The 17505-nt window shown below is 38.7% G+C and overlaps 1 protein-coding gene across 1 annotated transcript in view; it reads right to left on the bottom strand.

Annotated features, from left to right (window-relative positions):
• DGKK (diacylglycerol kinase kappa) overlaps positions 1–17505 on the bottom strand; it is a 181647-nt gene that overhangs the window by 37633 nt on the left and 126509 nt on the right. The window contains exons 13-14 of the mRNA XM_040631564.1: positions 13897–13988; positions 12957–13056 (exon numbers count right to left, since the gene is read on the bottom strand). Of these exons, the coding sequence (XP_040487498.1) occupies positions 12957–13056; positions 13897–13988 (192 nt within the window). The remainder of the gene's footprint in view (positions 1–12956; positions 13057–13896; positions 13989–17505) is intronic.

Genomic DNA, 17505 nt, shown 5'->3' with positions numbered 1-17505 from the left:
GCCATAAGATATTCAAAGTGGTGAAAAAAAAACCCTGCAGTCAAGAATACACTATCTAGCAAGGCTGTTGTTCAGGATAGAAGGAAAGATAGTTTTCCAAAGAGAAGTTAAAAGAATTCATCACCACTCAACCAGCCTTACAAGAAATGTTCCAGAAGACTCTTTGAGTGGAAAAGAAAAACCATAAGTAGGAGTAAGAGAAGTAGAAAGCACAGAAGCAGTAAAATTAAGTATATCTATAAAAATCAGTTAAGGGATTTACAAAAAGAAACAATGTAAGGTATGACACCATATACCTAAAATGTGGAGTGGGAGAGGGTAAAAATTTAGTGCTCTCGGAATGGGTTCAAACTTCAGTGACCATCAGCTTAATATAGACTGCTACATGCAGAAGAGTTATATACAAAGGTAATGGTAACCACAAATCAAAAACTGAGAGTGGATATGCAAAAATAAAGAAAAAGGATCCAAGTATATCACTAAAGAAAGCCAGCAAACGATGAGAGAAGAGAGCAAGAGAAGAAAGGAACAGAAAAGTACAAAAACAACCATAAAATAAGTAACAAAATGGTATTACATCCATACCTTTCAATAATTACTTTGAATGTAAATGGACTCAAAGGACATAGGGTGAAAGTGGGTAAAAAAGCACGACCCATCTATATGCTGCATACAAGAGACTCATTTCAGACCTATAGACACATGCAGATTGAAAGTTAAGGAATGAAAAACCATTTATCATGCCAATAGAAGTGAAAAGAAAGCTAGGGTAGCAATTCTTATATTGGACAAAATAGACTTCAAAACAAAGACTCTGACAAGAGCCAAAGAAAGACACTATATAATCATAAAAGGAACAATCCAACAGGAAGGTGTAATAATTGTAAATATTTATGCACCCAACACGGGAGCACCCAAATACATAAAGGAGCTATTAAAAAACATAAAGGAAGATTTATTTACAAGATGGCAGAGGAGTAGGAGAAAATTTCGTCTGGTCCCAGGAATTCAGCTAGATAGCTGTCAAATCATTCTGAACCCCTGTGGACTCAACTGGAGATCAAAGAAAATAGCTGCAACTCAGCAAATAGAAAAGTGACCACTTCCTGCAAGGTAGGAGGTGTGGAGAAGTGAATCCGAGGTGATATATGGGAAGATAAACCACGGGGAGAGGGAGCCCCCGTAAGCAGGCTACTGGCAAGTGATATAACAGTGGAGCATAAATTGGAACTTTTAGAAGTCTGCCCCAGTGAGGGACGTTGCTCAGGTGGCTAGGTGGGGGGGGGGCGGAACCCTAGCTGGGACAGTGTGGTCTCAGGATCCTTGGGGTCACAGGGAGACCAGGGGTGCTTGAGTGCAACAGAGCTCCCAGGCATCGGAGCGGGAAGCTGGCTGCAAAGAGTGAGCTCAGGAATGGGCTCTCAGCTTGGGGTTGCCATAAACCAGGAACTGCAGCACAGTCGGGCAACAGCTCTCTGAGCAGGGGCGCAACAAGCGCAGAGCTGGTGAGACTCCCCTTCCTCCCCCGGGAGTAATGGTGCCGGAGTGCGCTGCAGGAGTCTGCATGGTTTAGAGACTCGAATTGGGGTTGTGTGCCTGAGATAGAAATGCTCAGTCACAGGCTGGGTGAGAGAGACAGGGGTGATTGACTGCTATTCTCTGAGGGCTCACTGAGTAGTGGGAGTGGGGCCCCAAGCTTTTCAGCTTTTCAGTCGAGGGCTGGAGATTGGGAGGTCACCATTTTTATTCTCATTCTCTAAAGCTGTACAGAAAGCCTTCAGGGAGGAAAAGCCGCATAGAGCAAACTTGACCAGATTACTTAGCCTGGCCCCTGGCCAGGGCGGTACAATTCACCTGGGGCAAAGACAGTTGAGAATCAACACAACAGGCCCCTCCCTCAGAAGATCAGCAAGAACATCCACCCAAGACCAAGTTTACCAAACTGCAAAACTCCAGGGCTAGGGGAATACAGCACATAGAATTCATGGCTTTTTCCCCATAATTCTTTAGTCTTTCAACTTTAATTCTTTAAAAAAATTTTTTTCTTTCTTTTTTCAACCAATTTATTTTATCAACTTTTTCCTTCCTTTTTTTGTTGCTTTTTTTCCCTTTTTTGTTTTTACTTGCCTTTTAATTTCCATTTTTACAATTACTTTCTATCTTTCAATGTATTTATTTTTATTTTTGTATATATAAGTTTTTCTTTCTTTACAATTTTGGGATGTAGTTTCTTCTAACAAACTGACCAGTATACACTCAGGAGATAGTGTATTGCTCTGTTCTGCTCACCTGTCTGTTTATATTCCTTCCTTTTTTTGTTGCTTTTTTTCCCTTTTTTGTTTTTACTTGCCTTTTAATTTCCATTTTTACAGTTACGTTCTATCCTTTCATTGTATTTAATTTTATATTTGTACATATATGTTTTTCTTTCTTTACAATTTTGGGATCTAGTTTTCTAAAACAGACCAAAAAAACACACAGAATCCAGTGTATTGCTCTATTCTGCCACCTGTCTTATTATATTATCTTTTATTTTTCCCTGGTTTCGGGTCTCTTATGATTTGCTTACTGTGTATTTCTCTGTTGTTGTTGTTGCCATTTTAGTATTTTGTTCTCATATTTGTCTATTTTTTTCTGGACAGAATGACAAGACAGAAAAACTCACCTCAAAAAAGAGAACAAGAGGCAGTACTGAGTGCCAGGGGCCTAATCAGTATGGACATAAGTAAGATGTCAGAACTAGAGTTCAGAATAATGGTTATACAGAAACTAGCTGGCTTGAAGAAAGTATAGAAGACACTAGAGAATCCCTTTCTAGAGAAATAAACGAACTAAAATCTAACCAAGTTGAAATCATAAAGGGTATTAACAAGATGCAATAAAAAATGGAGGTTCTAACTGCGAGGATAAATGAGGCAGAAGAGGGAATTAGTGATAGAGAAGACCAAATGATGGAGAATGAAGAAGTTGAAAAAAAGAGAGATAAACAACTACTGGATCATGAGGGGAGAATTTGAGAGATAAGTGATATCATAAAGTGAAACAATATTAGAATAATTGGGATCCCAGAAGAAGAGGAAAGAGAGAGGGGCAGAAGGTATATTGGGGCATATTATAGCAGAGAACTTCCCTAATCTGGGGAAGGAAACAAGCATCAAAATCCAGGAGGCACAGAGAGCCCCCCCTCAAAATTCATAAAAAATATGTCAACACCCCAACATATAATAGGAAACTTGTAAATCTCAGAGACAAAGAGAAAATCCTGAAAGCTGCTTGGGACAAGAGGTCTGTAACCTACAAGGGTAGAAACTAGATTGGCAGCAGACCTATCCACAGAGACCTGGCAGGCCAGAAAGGACTGGCATGGTATATTCAGGGTACTCAATGAGAAAAATATGGAACCAAGAATACTTTATCCATCTAGGATGTCATTCAAAATAGAAGGAGTGATAAAAAGCTTTCAGGACAAAAAGAAACTAAAAGAATTTGTGATCACCAAACCAGCCCTATAAGAAATGTTGAAAGGGATCCTATCCTTTAAGCAAAGAGAGCCCCAAAGTAACATAGACTGAAAGGAACAGAGACAATATACAGTAACAGACACTTTACAGGCAATACAATGGCACTAAATTCACATCTTTCAATAGTTACTCTGGATGTAAATAGGCTAAACGCCCCATTCAAAAGACACAGGGTATCAGATTAGATAAAAAAGCAAGGCCCATTGATATGCTGTCTCCAAGAGACTCATTTTAGACCCAAAGACACCTTCAGATTTAAAGGGAGGGGATGGAAAACCAAACAATTTATCATGCTAATGGACATCAAAAGATAGCTGGGGTGGCAATCTTTATATCAGACAAATTATATTTTAAACCAAAGATTGGAATAAGAGATGAGGAAGGACACTATATAGTAATGAAAGAGTTTATCTAACAGGAAGATCTAACAATTGTAAATATTTATGCCCCTAACATGGGAATAGCCAATTACATAAGCCAATTAATAGCAAAATCAAAGAAACACATTGTAATAATACAATAATACCAGGGGACTTTAACCACCACCCCTCATTGCAATGGATAGATCATTTAAGCAGAAGATCAACAAGGAAGCAAGGGCTTTGAGTGACAAACTGGACCAGATGGACTTCACAGATATATTCAGAACATTCCATCCTAAAGCAACAGAATACACATTCTTCCCAAATACATATGGAAAATTCTGCAGAATAGATAACATACTGGGTCACAAGATAGGTCTCAACTTGTACCAAAAGATTGGGATAATTCCCTGCATATTTTCAGACCATTTTGAAACTGGAACTCAATCCCAAGAGGAAATTTCGAAAGAGCTAAAGAGCATCCTACTAAAGAATGAATGGGTCAAGCAGGAAATTAAAGAATTTTAAAAATTCATGGAAACAAATGAAAATGAAAACACAATTGTTCAATTCTTTGAGATGCAGCTAAGGCAGTCCTAAGAGAGAAGTATATAGCAATACAAGCCTTTCTCAAGAAACAAGAAAGGTCTCAAATATACAACCTAACCTTACACCTAAAGGAGGTGGAGAAAGAACAGCAAACAAAGCCTAAAACCAGCAGGAGAAGAGAAATAATAAAGATTAAAGCAGAAATCAATAAAATATAAACCAAAAGAACAGTAGAACAGATCAACAAAACTAGGAGCTGGTCCTTTGAAAGAATTAAAAGATTGATAAACTTCTGGCCAGACTTATCAAAAAGAAAAGAGAAAGGACCCACATAAATAAACTCATAAATGAAAGAGGAGAGATCACAACCAACACCGAAGAAATACAAACTATTATATGAACATATTATGAGCAACTATATGCCAACAAATTAGGCAATCTGGATGTGTTCCTAGAGACACATAAAATACCAAAACTGAAACAGGAAGAAATAGAAAAGCTGAACAGAACCATAACCAGCAAAGAAATTGAAGCAGTAATAAAAAATGTCCCAACATATAAGAGCCCAGGGCCAGATGGCTTCCCAGGGGAATTCTACCAAACATTTAAAGAAGAATTAACACCTGTTCTTCTGAAGCTGTTTCAAAAAATGGAAATGTAAGGAACACTTCCAAACTCTTTTTATGAGGTTAGCATTACCTTGATCCTCAAACCAGGTAAAGACCCAACCAAAAAGGAGAATTACAGACCAATATCCCTGATGATGGATGCCAAAATACTCATCCAAATACTAGCCAATAGAATCCAACAATACATTAAAAGGATTATTCACCACAACCAAATGGGATTTATTCCTGGGCTGCAAGGTGGTTCGACATCCAAAAATCAAACAATGTGATACATTACATAAATAAAAGAAAGGAAAAAAGCCATATGATCCATTCAATAGATGGAGAAAAAGCATTTGACAAAGTGTAGCATCCTTTCTTGATTAAAGCTCTTCATACTGTAGGGATAGAGGAAACATACCTCAATATCATAAAAGCCATCTATGAAAAGCCCACAGTGAATATCACTATCAATGCGGAAAAACTGAGAGCTTTTCCTCTAAGGTCAGGAACACGGCAGGGTATCTACTATCACCACTGTTGTTCAACACAGTACTAGAAGTCCTAGCCTCAGCAATCAGACAACAAAAAGAAATAAAAGGCATCTGAATTGGCAAAGAAGTCAAACTCTCACTCTTTGCAGATGACATGATACTCTATGTGAAAACCCAAGACTCCACCCAAAATTGCTAGAACTCATACAGGAATTCAGCAAGATGGCAGGATATAAAATCAATGCACAGAAATCAGTTGCATTTCTATACACTAACAATGTCACTGAAGAAAGAAAAATTAAGGAATCAATCCCATTTACTGTTGCACCAAAAACAATAAGATACCTAGAAATAAACCTAACCAAAGAGGTAAAGGGTCTGTACTCTAAAAACTACAGAAGACTTACGAAAAAAATTGTGAATACACAAGGAAATGGAAAAACATTTTGTGCTCGTGGATTGGTAGAATAAATATTGTTAAAATGTCTATGCTACCCAGAGCAATCTATATGTTCAATTCAATCCCTATCAAAATACCATTGACATTTTTCACAGAGCTGGAACAAACAATCCCAAAGTTTGTATGGAACCAGAAAAGACCTTGAATAGGTAGCGGAATGTTGAAAAAGAAAACCAAAGCTGGTGGCATCACAATGCCTGACTTCAGGCTCTATTACAAAGTTGTGATCATCAAGACAGAATGGTACTGGCATAAAAACAGACACATAGATCAATGGAACAGAATAGACAACCCAGAAATGGACCTTCAACTTTATGGTCAACTAATCTTTGACGAAGCAGGAAAGAATATCCAGTGGAAAAAAGACAGTGGGTCTTGGGAAAATTGGACAGCCACATGCAGAAGAATGAAACTGGACTATATTCTTACACCATACATAAAAATAGACTCAAAATGGGTGAAAGACCTAAATGTGAGACAGGAATCCACCAAAATCCTAGAAGAGAACGCTGACAGCAACCTCTTTGGCCTCAGCCACAGCAGTCTTGCTGGACACGTCTCCAAAGGTAAGGGAAACAAAGGTAAAAATGAACTATTGGTATTTCATCAAGACAAAAACTTTTTGCACAGCAAAGGAAACAGTCGACAAAACCAAAAGACACAAAAGACACCCTACAGAATGGAGAAGATATTTGCAAATGACATAACAGATAAAGGGCTAGTGTCCAAAATCTATAACGAACTTATCAAACTCATCACCCAAAGAACAAACAATCCGATCAAGACATGGGCAGAAGACACGAACAGACATTTCTCCAAAGGAAACATCCAAATGGCCAACAGACACGTGAAAAAATGCTCAACATCACTTGACATCAGGGAAATACGAATCAAAACCACAATGAGATACCACCTCACACCAGTCAGAATGGCTACAATTAACAAGTCAGGAAATTACAGATATTGGTGAGGATGTGGAGAAAGGGGAACCCTCTTACACTGTTGGTGGGAATGCCAACTGGTGCAGCCACTCTGGAAAATAGTATGGAGTTTCCCCAAAAAGTTGAAAATGGAACTATCCTATGACCCAGCAATTGCACTACTAGGTATTTACCCCAAAGATACAAATGTAGTGATCCGAAGGGGCACCTGCACCCCAATGTTTATAACAGGAAAGTCCACAATAGCCAAACTATGGAAAGAGCCCAGATGTCCATCTATAGATGAATGGATAAAGAAGATGTGGCATATATATATTCTATGGAATATCACACAGCCATCAAAAAATGAAATCTTGCCATTTGCAATGACATAGATGGAACTAGAGGGTATTATGCTAAGCAAAATAAGTCCATCAAGAAAAAAACGATTATATGATCTCACTGATACGTAGAATTTAAGCAACAAAACAGAGGATTATAGGGGAAGAGAGGAAAAAATAAATGAAGAGGAAACCAGAGAGGGAGAAAAACCATAAGAGACTCTTAATCATAGGAAACAAACAGGGTTGCTAGAGGGGATGGGAGTGGAGAGATGGGGTAACTGAGTATGGACATTAAGGAAGGTATGTGATGTAATGAGCACTGGGTATATATAAGACTGATGAATCACAGACCTGTACCTCTGAAACCAATAATGCATTATATTTAAGTTAATTGAATTTAAAGAAGTATAATGCAAAAAAAGAAAAAAGAAAACTATGTAAATCAGCAAGGTATACATTTGGTTGCAAATAACAGAAACCATCCATTCGTGGTTTAAATAGAGGTATATCTGTATCGTACAGCCAAATGCTTTACCTCTTTGAAAAAATAAATTGTGAATAAATGAAAAAAAAACATAAAGGAAGTAATTTATAGTGATACAGTAATAGCAGGTATTTTAACACCTCACTTACATCAATGGATAAGTCATCCAAGAGAAGATTAACAAAGAAACTGTGGCTTAAATGACAGTTTGGACCAGATGGCTCTAACAGATATATTTAGAATATTCTGTCCCAAAATAGTGGAATACACATTATTTTCAAGTGCATATGGAATATGCTCCAGATAGATCACATGTTAGGCCATGAAATAAGTCTTCATAAAATAAAAATGATTGAAGTCATATCATGCATCTTTTCTGACACAATGTTATGAAACTAGAAATCAACCACTGGACAAAATCAGGAAAGAAAACAAATACAAGGAGGCTAAATAGCATGCCACTAAACAATGAATAGGTGAGGGGACATAAAAAAAATACATGGCGGGGCACCTGGATGGCTCAGTGAGTTAAGCATCTGCCTTCAGATCAGGTCATGATCTCAGAGTCTTGGGATGGAGCCCCACATCGGGTTCCCTGCTCAATGGGGGGCCTGCTTCTCCCTCTCCCTCTCCCTCTGTGCACATGCTCTCTCTCTCGCTATCTCTCTCTCTATCTCTATCTCTCTCAAATGAACCAATAAAATCTTTAAAAAATACTTGGAGACAAATTAAAATGAACACACAAAATCCTTAATCTTTGGTATGCAGCAAAAGCTGTTCTAAGAGGGAAGTTTATAGCAATATGGGCCTACCTCAGGAAGCAAGAGAAGTCTCAAATCCCAAAAATCTCAAAAACCTAACCTTACATCTAAAGGAGATAGAAGAAAGAAAACAACCAAATCCAAAAACAGTACAAGGAAGAAAATAATAAAAATTGGAGCAGAATAAATGAAATAGAAACTAAACAATCAATAGAACAGATCAATGAAACCAGGAGCTGGTTCTTTGAAAAGATAAACAAAATTGATAAACCTTTAACCAGACTCATCAAAAAAAAAAAAAAAGAGAGAGAGAGAGAGAGAGGAACAAAATAAACAAAATCAGAAATGAAAGAGGAGAAATAACAAGTGATAACACAGAAATAGGATTATGGGAGAATATTATGAAAAATTATATGCCAACAAATTGGACAACCTAGAAGAAATGGATAATTCCTAGAAACAAATCACCTTCCTTAACTGAACTAGGAAGAAATAGAAAATTCGAACAAACTGATTACCAGTAATGAAATTGAATCAGTAATTAAGAATTTCCCAACAAACAAAAGTCCAGGTCCAGCTGGCTTCATAGGTGAATTCCACGAAACATTTACAGGAGTTAAAACCCTTTCTTCTTAACTATTCCAAAAAACATAAGAGGAAGGAAAGCTTCCAAATTCATTCTATAAGGCCAGCATTAATCTGATAACAAACCAGATAAAAACAATATAAAAAAGAGAACTACAGGCCAATATGTCTTATGAACATAGATGCAAAAATCTTCAACAAAATATTAGCAAACTGAATCCAACAATACATTAAAAAAATCATTTACCACAATCAAGTAGGATTTATTCCTTGGATGCAAGGGCAATTCAATATTTGCAAATTAATCAATGTGATACATCATATCAACAATAGAAAGGATAAAAACCATGGGATCATTTCAACAGATATAGAAAAAGCATCTAACAAAGTACACATTCATTTACGATAAAAACCCTTAACAAAGCGGATTTAGACGGAACATACCTCAACATAATAAAGGCCATATATGAAAAGCCCACAGTCAATATCACAGTAAATGGTGAAAAACAAAGCTTTTTGCCTAAGATCAAGAGTAAGACAAGGATGCCCACTCTCACCACTTCTATTCAGCATAGTACTGGAAGTCCTAGCCACGGCAATCAGACAACAGAAAGCAGTAAAAGGAATCCAAATCACTAAGGAAGAAGTAAAACTTTCACTATCTGCAGATGAAATGATACTGTATGTAGAAAACCTTAAAAACTCCACCAAAAAACGACTAGGGCTGATAAATGAATTCAGTAAAGTCACAGGATACAAAATCTTCTAAAGAAATCTGTACACTAATAAGGAAGTAGCAGAAAGAGAAATTAAGAAAACAATCTTATTTACAATTACACCAAAATTAATAAAATAAACTTAACTGAGGCAGTGCAAGATCTGTACTCTGAATACTACAAAACACTGATGAATGAAATTAAAGATGATACAAATGGGAAGATATTCCATGTCCATGGATTTGGAAAATAAATATTGTTAAAATGTCCACACTACACAAAGCAATATACAGTTTTATTGCAATACCTATCAAATTACCAGCAGCATTTTTCACAGAACCAGAACATATAATCCTAAAATTTGTATGGAATGACAAAAGACTCTGAATAGCCAAAGCAATCATGAGAAAGCAGAACAAAACTGGAGGTATTACAATCCCAGACTTCAAGATGTACTACAAAGCTGTAGTAATCAAAACAGTATGGTACTGGAACAAAACTCGACACATAGATCAATAGAACAGAATAGAGAGCCCGGAAATAAACCCACAAACATATCTCAACATAATAAAGGTCATTTATTTAAAAAAACCACAGCTAACATCGTTCTTAGGGGGAAAAACTGAGAGCCTTTCCTCTATAGTCAGGAACAAGACAAGGGTGTCCCCTCTTACCACTTTTATTCAACATAGGTACTGGAAGTCCTAGCCACAGCAGTCAGACAACACAAAGAAATAAAAGGCATCCAAATGGTCAAGGAAGAAGTCAAACCTTCACTATTTGAAGTTGACATGATACTATATATAGAAAACCAGAAAGACACCACCAAAAAACTGCTAGTACTGGTAAACCAATTCAGTAAAGTCGTAGGATACAAAATCAATGTTCAGAAATCTGTTGCATTTCTATACACCAATAATGAAGTGACAGAAAGAGAAATTAAGGAATTAATCCCATTTACAATTGCACCCAAAATAATAAGATACTTAGGAATAAACCTAACCACAGAAGTGAAAAACCTGTACTCTGAAAACTGTAAAACACTGATGAAAGAAACTGAAGGTGACACAAAGAAATGGAAAGACATTCCATGCTCATGGATTGGAAGAACAAATATTGTTAAAATGTCTATACTACCCAAAGCAATCTATACACCTAATGTAACCCTTATCAAATTACCATCAGTATTTTTCACAGAACTGGAACAAAAAATCCTAAAATGTGTATGGAACCACAAAAGACCCAGAATAGCCAAAGCAATCTCAAGAAAGAAAAGCAGGGGTGCCTGGGTGGCACAGCAGTTAAGTGTCTGCCTTCGGCTCAGGGTGTGATCCCGGCGTTATGGGATCGAGCCCCACATCAGGCTCCTCCGCTATGAGCCTGCTTCTTCCTCTCCCACTCGCCCTGCTTGTGTTCCCTCTCTTGCTGGCTGTCTCTATCTCTGTCGAATAAATAAATAAAATCTTAAAAAAAAAAGATAGAAAAGCAAAGCCGGAGGCACCATAATTCCAGACTTTAAGTCATATGACAAAGCTGTAGTAACTAATGAATTGGTAAACACTACATCAAAAATTAATGATGTACTATATGCTGACTAATTGAACACAATAATTTTAAAAAATAATAAAAACAAAAATGTGATTCACTAGGAAAAAAAAATAAAACAGAAAAAAAACCAAAGCTGTAGTAATCAAAACAGTATGATACTGGTACAAAAATAGACACAGATCAGTGGAACAGAATAGAAAACCCAGAAGTAAACCCATAATTATATGGTCAGTTAATCTTCAAGAAAGCAGGAAAGAATATTCAATGGGAAAAAGACTGTCTCTTCAACAAAGTGTGTTAGGAAAACTGGACAGTAACATGCAAAAGAAAGAACCTGGACCACTTTCTTAGGCCATACACAAAAACAAATTCAAAATGGATGAAAGACCTAAATGTGAGAAATGAATCCTAAAAATTCCTAGAAGAGAGCACAGGTAGTAACTTGTCTAGACATCAGCCGTAGCAACTTTTTTCTAGTTAGATCCCCTTAGATAAGGGAAAGAAAAGCAAAAATAAAATACTGGGACTACATCGAAACAAAAAGCTCTGCACAATGAAGGAAGTAATCAACAAAAGTAAAAGACTACCTATGGAATGGGAGAAGATATTTGCAATGGCATGTCTGATAAAGGGTTAGTATCCAAAATATATAAAGAACTGATACAACTCAACATCTAAAAACCCAATTTAAAAATGGGCAGAAGACATGAATAGGCATTTCTCCAAAAAAGACATCCAGATGGCCAACAGACACTTGAAAAGATGCTCAATATCACTCATCATCAGGGAAATGCAAATCAAAACCACAATGAGCTATCACCTTACACCTGTCAGAATGGCTAAAATCAACAACACAAGAAACAACAGATGTTGGCAAGGATGTGGGGAAAGGGGAACACTCTTGCACTGTTGGTGGGAACGCAAACTGGTGGGCCACTCTGGAAAACAGTATGGAGGGTCCTCAAAAAAGTAAAAATAGAGTTACCATAGGATCCAGTAATTCCGCTACTGCTATTTACCCAAAGAAAATGAAAATACTGATTTGAAAAGATACATGCACCCTTATGTTTATCACAGCATTATTTACAATAGCCAAGTGTCTATCCATGTATAAGTGGATAAAGAAGATGTGTTATAAACATACAATGGAATATTACTCAACCATAAAAAATAATGAAATCTTGCCATTTACAGCAACATGGATGGATCTAGGGGGTATAATACTAAGTGAAATAAGTCAGTCAGAGAAAGACAAATACCACGTGATTTCACTCTTATGTGGAATTTAAGAAACAAAACGAATGAGCAAAGAAAAAATAGGCAAACCAAAAAACAGACTCTTAAGTATAGAGAACAAACTGATGGTTACCAGAGGGGAGGTGGTTGGAGGATGAGTGAAATAGGTGAAGGGGATTAAGACTACACTTATCATGATGAGCACTGAATAATGTATAGAATTGTTGAATCACTACATTGTACACCTGAAACTAATATAATAGTATACATTAATTATACTGGAATTAAAATAATAAATTAAAAAATAAAAAATAAAAAGGAGACCCTGGCTCCACAAAACACAAAAGATAAAAAGAATGGAAACTTACTTTCAAAATCACAGATTCTATAGCTGTGTTGTTCTGCTTTATCCGACTCCAGGCCTTTACAATATCCACCACAAAATCTTCGACTGCTGAGCACAGGAATCTGCAAAGATAAGATAGATGGGACAATGTGATATGGACCATGAGATTCAGAACCCTTCTCTCTTATGAAGTCCACCTTGTACCTTCTCTTTCTTTCTGTCTTTCTTTCCTGATCTGTCTTCTCTCCTTCTCCTTCTTCTCTCCTCTCCCTTTATTTTTCCATTTCTTCATGTACATATTGTCAAATACATGAGTACCTAAGAGAGTTTAACTAGCATTTCTTAGCCCTAAATTCAGAATTTCCAGAAAAGAAAATTCAGTTGATCCAACTTGAGTCAGGTTTTCACCCTGGGTCAAATCAGCTATGGTTTAAGGGCCCATATAATTTAACACAAACATAATGACTTTGAGAGGACTGTCCTTGGTGGGGGGAGTGTTTATCAAAGGAGAATATGGAAGACTCATCAGGAACCATCCAACTGTCCCAGGAGGAATGAATGACCCACATATTTGGATGGGCAGAATGTGTTGTTTAGGTTATGAGAAGGGAGCTGTCATCAGTTCTATAGAGACCTTTCCCAACATCAGATGGAAAGCAAGGTGTCCCTACTGTAGAGAGTTATGTTATGCTCTTGAATAGTGTGGAATGTTGTTTCCCTTCTGTAATCCTTCTTCCAAATCTCTGGCTCGTAATTTTGTCTTGTTGGAATTGCAGGAGCCCTCACCTCAATCTCATCTATTCTTTCCTAAACTTTCCATTCAGGAGGTCTGAGTCAGGAGAAATTTGATACTTTCCTTGGCTTCAATACCCTAAGCTATCAAAATGAGCTCCTTCTCTGACTGAGGAACAGCGCATGAAGGGAAAACAACATCCCAGTTTGAGAGCCAAAGGAAGACTGACCTGGTTGCAATGATCATCTCTGTGGGGTACTTCGCCTTCAGGATTTTGTTCAGCTCAGTGGTTGCAGATTCTAGATGTTGGATGGCAGCAGCCTGGGGGGAAAAGGAGTGTTCAGCCCTGGAATCTTAGGACTGGGACACAGTCTGCTGCCCATCCTTATCCCCTCGTTATTTCCTACTTACTCTACCAACAACTCAACTGCCTCTCTGAAAATAATCACAATCAAAGAATTCTTGTTGAAGAGCCCCATAGATACTCTTAGATCTGTGGTCATTTTTAAAAAAAGAGATGTGTATTGTTTGCTCTCATTTAAATAATCCTCAAAAACTCATGGAGGTAACTTTTTGTTCCATATTTCAAATGAAAAATCTCATATTGCATAGCTAGTAAATAATAGATCTGGGATTTGAACCCATATCTTTTCAATACCAGAGTGTTACCTCTTACTATAATAATATTAGTAATAATAATAGCATTCACTTATATAGTACTTACTATGTACCAGGCTCTGTTCTACACTATATATAAATATTTTCTTATGTAATCCTTATAATAACCCCATTTCACAGAACAGCAAACTGAGGCACAGAAAAGGGGTAGCTGATAAGTGGCAGAGCCAGGATTTGATTCCAGGTAGTCTGGCTCTTGAGTCTGTATTCTTTTTTTTCCCCCTAGGCTTCTTGCCCAATGTGGGGCTTGAACTCATGACCCTGAGATTGAGAGTCACATGTTCTACCAACTGAGCCAGCCAGGTGCCCCAAGTCTGTATTTTTTTAAAAATATTTTATTTATTTATTTGACAGAGACAGTCAGCGAGAGAGGGAACACAGAGGAAGAAGCAGGCTCCCAGCGGAGGAGTCTGATGTGGGACTCGATCCCAGGACTCTGGGATCACGCCCTGAGCCAAAGGCAGACGCTTAACGACTGCACCACCCAGGCGCCCCCCGAGTCTGTATTTTTAACTACAGCTTCTACTCCTCCCTCTCCCATCACCTCCTACATTCAAACATCCACCAAGTCCTGATGATTCTATCCCTCCCATATGTCTTAAATATGCCCACTTCTCCTTATCCCTGTTACCACTTCACCAGTCCAAATCACCATCATCTTTTGCCTAGACAATTGCAGCATCTCCTCTCTTTTCTCCTTGCCTCTAGTCTTTATTCTTTCAATTATTTTTCCACGTATCATAGAACTCTTCTGCTTAAAACCCTTCTATCAGATAGCAGAATCTATCTATTAGATAGCAGAATGGATAGATGGAGAGATACGTGATAAAGCAAGTATAGTGAAATGTTAATGGTAGACTCTACCATTATATACGTGTGTGTGTGTTTGCATACTTATTGGCATTATATATCTCAAACTTTAATATAATGCCTAATAATATGTACTGTGATATACATATAGTAGATGGCCAATAAAATGTCATTTATATTGAAATAAGCCTTATGTCTTTGAGAGTTACATCCTGTAGGCTAGACTCCTAACTAACTCCACTATTGAGTTCAAGAAGCTAGTATGTTTCAGTGTTCCAGTTTCAAGATGGCAGAGGAGCAGGAGACCTAAAGTTCGTCTGGTCCCAGGAATTCAGCTAGAGAGCAACCAAACCGTTCTGAATACCTATGAACGCAACTGGAGAATGAAGAAAAGAGTAGCAGAAACTCTAGGAACAGAAAAGCGACCACTTTCTGCAAGGAGGAGAAAAGATGGCGGAGGAGTAGGGGACCCCTTTTTCATCTGGTCCCCTGAGTCGAGCTGGATATGTACCAAACCATCCTGAAAACCCACGGAATCAGCCTGAGATGCAGGAAGATACATCTGGATCTTTACAAAAGGACATCTCCAGTGCTGAGTATTGAGGTACGAAGTGGGGAGCCATGAATCTGTGCACAGATATCGGAAGATAAACGGAAGGGGGAGGGAGCCGACACACTCGGGCGCTGGGGGCAGTAGCCACCTGTACTGGGGAGCGGGCAGACTCGCGGACCGGCACCCGTGAGAGAGCAGACTGAGACCTTGAGCCTGGGAATGCGTAGGACCAGACTGAAAACCAGAGCTCTGGGGCGCTCATTGGAACTGGACTAAAACCAAGAGCTCAGGAGCGCGCACGTCCAAACTGAAAACCGGAGCTGCTGAGCGCACACTTGAACCAGAATGAAAACTGGAGCTCCGGAGCATGAACAAACCACACTGAAAGAGGGAGCTCGGGAGTGCGCGCAGGAACTGGGGGCAGCTGACGGTGTTAGAAGCACAAAGGACAGAGACGTGCCAGCCCTGGAAGTGAGGGCTGGGAGAGTGGCTGTGGGGCGCACAACCCGGGACACTGCAGGGTTTTTAGCAGCACTGACAGAAACAGAGTTAAAGTAGCCCAGAGAGTTCAGTGGAGAGCAGACTGTGATCTCTCTGTTCTGCGACAAGAGGCTACGATACGGCCACTGCTGCTCTGACTCTCAGAAGAGTCACAGAAAACCGCCAGGGAAAGCCGCCAGAGAACAAAAGCCTGGAAATACCAGCTCACATTGTGCCCATCCCCATCCCATCCCCCCTCGCAGGGGACAGGGCGACTCTACCCAAACAGGGTTGCCTGAGTATCAGCGTGGCATGCCCCTCCCCCAGAAGGCAGGCTGAAAAATCGAGAAGCCCACATCCCAAAGGTCCCTATAAAACAAGTGTATGCTGTCTGGGTCCTGGTCAATAATTTGGGCTCTGGGCATCCCTGCAACCTCTCCTCATCAGAATGATGATGAGGAGAAATCCCCCCCAGCAAAGAAAAGATAATGAGTCTGTGGCCTCTGCCACAGAAATGATGGATATGGATACAACCAAATTGTCAGATATGGAGTTCAGAGTAACAATGGTCAAGATGATGTGTAGGCTTGAAAAAAATATTAACGAGAATATAGAATCTTTAAGGGCAGAAATGAGAGCAAATCTGGCAGAAATTAAAAATGCTATGAATCAAATGCAGTCTAAACTAGATCCTCTGATGGCCAGGGTAAATGAGGCAGAAGAACAAATTAGTGAATTGGAGGATGGGATGATAGAAGAGAAAGTTAAAACAGAAACTTGGTTCAAAAAAATCCAATCTCAGGAATGTAGATTACGGGAGATTACTGAATCAATGAAACGTTCCAAGTCAGAATCATCGGCGTCCCCGAAGGGGTGGAGAAAGAGAGAGGTCTAGAAGACATATTTGAACAAATTGTAGCTGAAAACTTCCCTAATCTGGCAAAGGAAACAAGCATTCATGTCCAAGAGACAGAGAGGACCCCTCCCAAGGTTAATCACAGCAAAACTACACCACATCACGTCATAGTGCAATTCGCAAATATTAGATCCAAGGATACAGTATTGAAAGCAGCCAGGATGAAGAAATTCCTTACATACAGAGTTAAAAATATCAGAATAACATCAGACCTGGCTACAGAGACCTGGCAAGATAGGAAGGGTTGGCAGGGTACTCTCAAAGCTCTATCCGAGAAGAACGTGCAGCCAAGGATCCTTTATCCAGCAAGGCTGTCATTCAGAATTGATGGAGAGATAAGGACATTCCAGGATCGGCAGAAACTGACCAAATTCATAACCACCAAACCAGCCCTACAGAAG

Source organism: Ursus maritimus (assembly GCF_017311325.1).
Source record: "Ursus maritimus isolate PB19 chromosome X unlocalized genomic scaffold, ASM1731132v1 scaffold_X1, whole genome shotgun sequence".
NCBI lineage: Eukaryota > Metazoa > Chordata > Mammalia > Carnivora > Ursidae > Ursus > Ursus maritimus.
This window is presented reverse-complemented; position numbering and strand designations above follow the sequence as displayed.